The 4,101-nt window shown below is 35.1% G+C and overlaps 1 protein-coding gene across 1 annotated transcript; it reads right to left on the bottom strand.

Annotated features, from left to right (window-relative positions):
• Positions 1 to 549: 549 nt before the first annotated feature.
• LOC131056165 (GDSL esterase/lipase 7) lies at positions 550 to 3,298 on the bottom strand. Its single transcript, XM_057990516.2, has 5 exons — positions 2,925 to 3,298; positions 2,676 to 2,794; positions 2,333 to 2,569; positions 1,207 to 1,465; positions 550 to 1,111 (listed from the first exon to the last, which is right to left on the bottom strand). Exons 1-5 carry the CDS (start codon positions 3,181 to 3,183, stop codon positions 864 to 866), a joined length of 1,122 nt encoding a protein of 373 aa, XP_057846499.2. The 5' UTR covers positions 3,184 to 3,298; the 3' UTR covers positions 550 to 863.
• Between the last annotated feature and the right edge of the window lie 803 nt (positions 3,299 to 4,101).

Below are 4,101 nucleotides of genomic sequence, written 5' to 3'. Positions count from 1 at the left end.
TGATTGGTTGTTTTTTACAACTAAAAAAAATACATTTTATTCAATATGTATAGTCACAACTATTGATGTAATATTGTTAAAAAAATTACCTATTAAATCAACAAGTATGAATATTAAAATTAACAACTGTTATCACAATCATTGAAACACAGATCCTCTACCCTATTTAACACCATAAACACTTGAAACATCAGCAAAAATAACTGCCAAGACATAATGTCATCAAAAGAATTAACAACTACGAAAATACAGTTGAAAATCTACGATAGTTAACAAAACATTTTTTACAACAAAATTACAAAGAACATGAGAAAACTGCTGATCAGAATTGCAGCAAACCAAAACATTCCTTAGATCACAGCAACAGAAAATCAGAACAGCCATAAAGGAGAGATGTTGGTAGCACAGCTGCACTATCATACTAACATATCAACAAGAATTAAATTCCTTATATGAAATGCACCATACAGAGAAATTTTCAAAAGATGATATCCACTTTAAAATCAGCAATTTCTTCGGAAAAAACTCAACCTTCATTTTAGGAAACCATATAACCTTGGACCTTACAAAGATCCTGTCCAGTCCTTCAAAATATTATGTTAAATGGCATAAGATATTGAACCAGACAATTGTTCATAATGCCACTCAACCACTTAAACAATACAAAAGTGTCTATTTGCTTTAAAAGTGAAAAGAAACAGGCGCAAGAGACATTTAATATAGAAGCCACTGTGGAGAATTCGGATGCCCATGGGAGGGTACAAATCGGGGAAACGGGATTTGGGTATCCTTAATGAAATGATCTCTTTCTACCCAAAATACAAAACGGGGAACACACATCAGTCAACAGAATTTTCTCATGGTTAATGGCCAGAGCTGTTCTTACCCAAGATCAGGGTAGAAAGATTAGATGGGTACATGACAGAAGAATTCCCACTCCAAATCTGGTGTGAAAACATGGCATTAACTTTTTCAGTGGGGTGGATTCCATCCCAGAAAACATATTCGCTTGTATTGTTGCAAAACATGGTCTGTGGCTTCGTCTTTCCACAGCTCACTTGTACATTGAACATTCCTGATCCACAGCATGCTATCGTTGTATACTTAAATCCTGCAACCCAAATTTACACAGTGGTTACAATGTTTCAGTAACGCAATCGCTAAAAATAAATAAAAAATTAAGGACTTGTTTAGGGTTTAGCATACCGTAGGCTTTAGCATTTTGCATTATGTCCATAAAATAATTGTATGTATTGAGTTGAATGATGGACACCCCATCTAGTTTCTGATTGAGGTGAGCCACGAGTGTCTTGAAAGCAGTGTTATATGCAACAGCCAGCTGGTTAGCGAGATTTAGACATGCACCTTTGGCTAAACTGTATCCAGCAAATCTGATATTAGGGGCGCATCCGAGAGCTGGGATGTCGAACACAAGGAATTTCCTTGCATCGCTATTGTAAAGTCTCTGTCAAATCACATAGCAACATGATCATTGGCATGAGTTTAACACTAGAATTCAAAATTGTTTATGTAATCAATTGGAATTTTCATTTAATGATTGGGATCTGATAATAGACGGCAAAGCGTGGTTATAAATATGGATAACAAAATATAAATAGATAAGTAGGAAGTATTTTTTAGAACAAGTCAAATTATGATATTGTTATCACAATTCATTTAGCATTTATTGTATTTAGAGGATGCTCTCAGAGGTGAAGTATTGGGCCTTTTCTGGAGGTCACCCATACCATTGGACCTTGGGGAGGTCACCTATCCTAATACTAATGGGGTTGCAAGCTAAGTGGGTTTAATTTTGAGGGAAATTCCATGGTTAAGCACGCTTGAGTTGGAGTAGTACTGGGATGGGAGGTCCCAAGGGCCTAATGCTTATCATCTAGATGCAATGAGTGCTAAGTGGACCATTCATTCTCATGAAAGACGGGTTCTTGTGAATCACTCCTCATGAAACATGGGTCAATGAGTTTGACTCAAAAACTACACATTACAATATCATAAAATATAAAATAGTTTATTTCAAAAACAATCTTTTAAATTTATAATATGATCATTGTTTTAAAGAAAAACACTTATTTGTAAATAGAAAGTATTCTGAACAGTCAGCATTGGCTGATGGTTAGATTATGACGATAGTGTTGTGGTTGTGACTATTGTTCTTCCTTTTAAAAATTCAAACCTCACTGAAATGTTATTGTTAAATGTTTGCATTGAGAATGAAGTCTCCATTTGTGACCTCAGCCATTCACAATTCCATTCAAAAAACATTTTACCCCTGTAAAAAAATAAAATAATATGTAAACAATCTGCTACTTACTGTTATATACTGATCGAAATTGGCGAGCAACATCCTGACGAACCGTTGAGGAGTTGTGGTATTTTGAAGAGTAGTGTTGGCAATGTAGTCGCCAATATCGTTGCCTCCGATTGTAATGCAATATAAAGACTTCCCTAAGTAGGATTTAGCTTGGGCAGGTCCAGATGGGTTTGTTCTCGTTAGCATATGAGAAAAGTGTTCGAATTCCTCTACTTGGTGACTCAGACTGATAATGTTCTATAAGATAACATAAAATTTTCTTAGTTAGAACCCTTTTCTAATTTTTTGAAACCAAACTATTTTTCACAGAGGCTTAAATAAAAGAATGGAAAGGAGAAGAGACCAATCTGGCGCCCGTAGAGACGAGCAATCCGCTACCTCCTGATGCAAAATTTATTCCTCTCATAAAATCTGCCTTTGGTTGCAGATATGGAGGAAGATAGGGGAGACCCAAGTAAGTAGCTGCAGCCAAAATCAATGCATCATAAAACTCCCATATTTAGTTGTGTAACAGAGCATTTGGGTGTGTAAAAACAAGGAAGCTGCCAGAAAAAAACAGAGCATTTGGGTGTGTAACAACAAATTTACAAACTTATGAAATCAAAAGCGGTGCGGCCATTGGTAAAGCGACCAGTTGGTGAGGGGAAAAAGGAAACGCCATATGGTGTGTAATTTGCACGCACTTCACAATGAGGAATGTAGTTATTATTCCCTGCGTCTGCTAACGAGTCTCCCAACACAAACATAGCCGGCACATATGGCTGTTTTTTAGCAGCTACAGAAGAACTGATTATCCACAGCCAAACTAAAATGCTCAGCATTGATTTCTCTATTCTTCTCCTAAAATCCATCGTATTCGAGCACGCCCGCTGAATCACTAATTCATTCGCCTATATATTTACTCAGAAGTAGAAATCCCGTCGAAATATTTACAGACATCGATGAGGGGGCAGAATTCGCGCTTCAAATGAATCGTTGACCGCACTCAGAGTGAAATAAAGATTATGTTGCAGATGTAATCTCCGTGCAAAATTTACTACTGACATGAAAATGATGCTAAGGCAAAACTGAAGGGACCACAGTTTCAAATATGCTAAGCACTTTTACTTATGCTTTTATAAACTTTAAAATTCTGTCAGAAGCCTCTGATGGCTTGTACGGATAAGCCAAGTGATAAATATATCTTATTATTGTTTTGTTCCTGGATTTTATTGTATATAATTTTGTGTGCATTAATGTTTCTGATCACATTCTATAGTCTAACATCAGAATGAAAGAGCTGTTGCAGAAAAAGTGAGGTTTATAGAATGCAATCCAAAACATTGATGCAAACAAAATTATATACAATGAAATCCAGAAACAAAGCAATAATCATTCTGGACTGTCTATCTTATATCTCCATTGTAAAACAAATGTCATTGATGTTTAAGGACACTTCTAATTGGCATTGTCATGTGCAGCTTTGGGGATAAAATATGGTGCTTGCTGTAAAGTAGGTTTGGATTTTTAAATTAACCTAGTCTATCAAATAACTTGTTTTTCAGGATTATAAATTATTATTGTTTGACATTTCATGTTTTTTAATAGTGAATTAAGAAAATAGATTATATAATCTAATTTAGAACATCTTAAGTTGTAATTTATAAAATGTATTACAATAAGTGATAAAATAAGACAAGGTAAGGCAGGTTAGACATTGGGTTGGAGATATATGAACAATCAAAAAAATGTATTACAATTAAAAACTGACTAAGTTGTATGGGATTACT

The sequence above is a fragment of the Cryptomeria japonica genome, chromosome 7 (assembly GCF_030272615.1).
Source record: "Cryptomeria japonica chromosome 7, Sugi_1.0, whole genome shotgun sequence".
Lineage (NCBI taxonomy): Eukaryota > Viridiplantae > Streptophyta > Pinopsida > Cupressales > Cupressaceae > Cryptomeria > Cryptomeria japonica.
The sequence above is the reverse complement of the archived record's forward strand: the minus strand, read 5'-3'. Positions and strand labels throughout refer to the sequence as shown.

Bases quoted from the DNA above. Each gene is read 5' to 3' on its own strand.
- LOC131056165 (XM_057990516.2), bottom strand. From the start codon at position 3,183: ATGGATTTTAGGAGAAGAATAGAGAAATCAATGCTGAGCATTTTAGTT. The intron at 2,795-2,924 runs GTTTGTAAATTT...TTTTGGCTGCAG, and splicing joins CACCGCTTTTGATTTCATAA to CTACTTACTTGGGTCTCCCC. The intron at 1,466-2,332 runs GTAAGTAGCAGA...GTGATTTGACAG, and splicing joins ATTTCGATCAGTATATAACA to AGACTTTACAATAGCGATGC.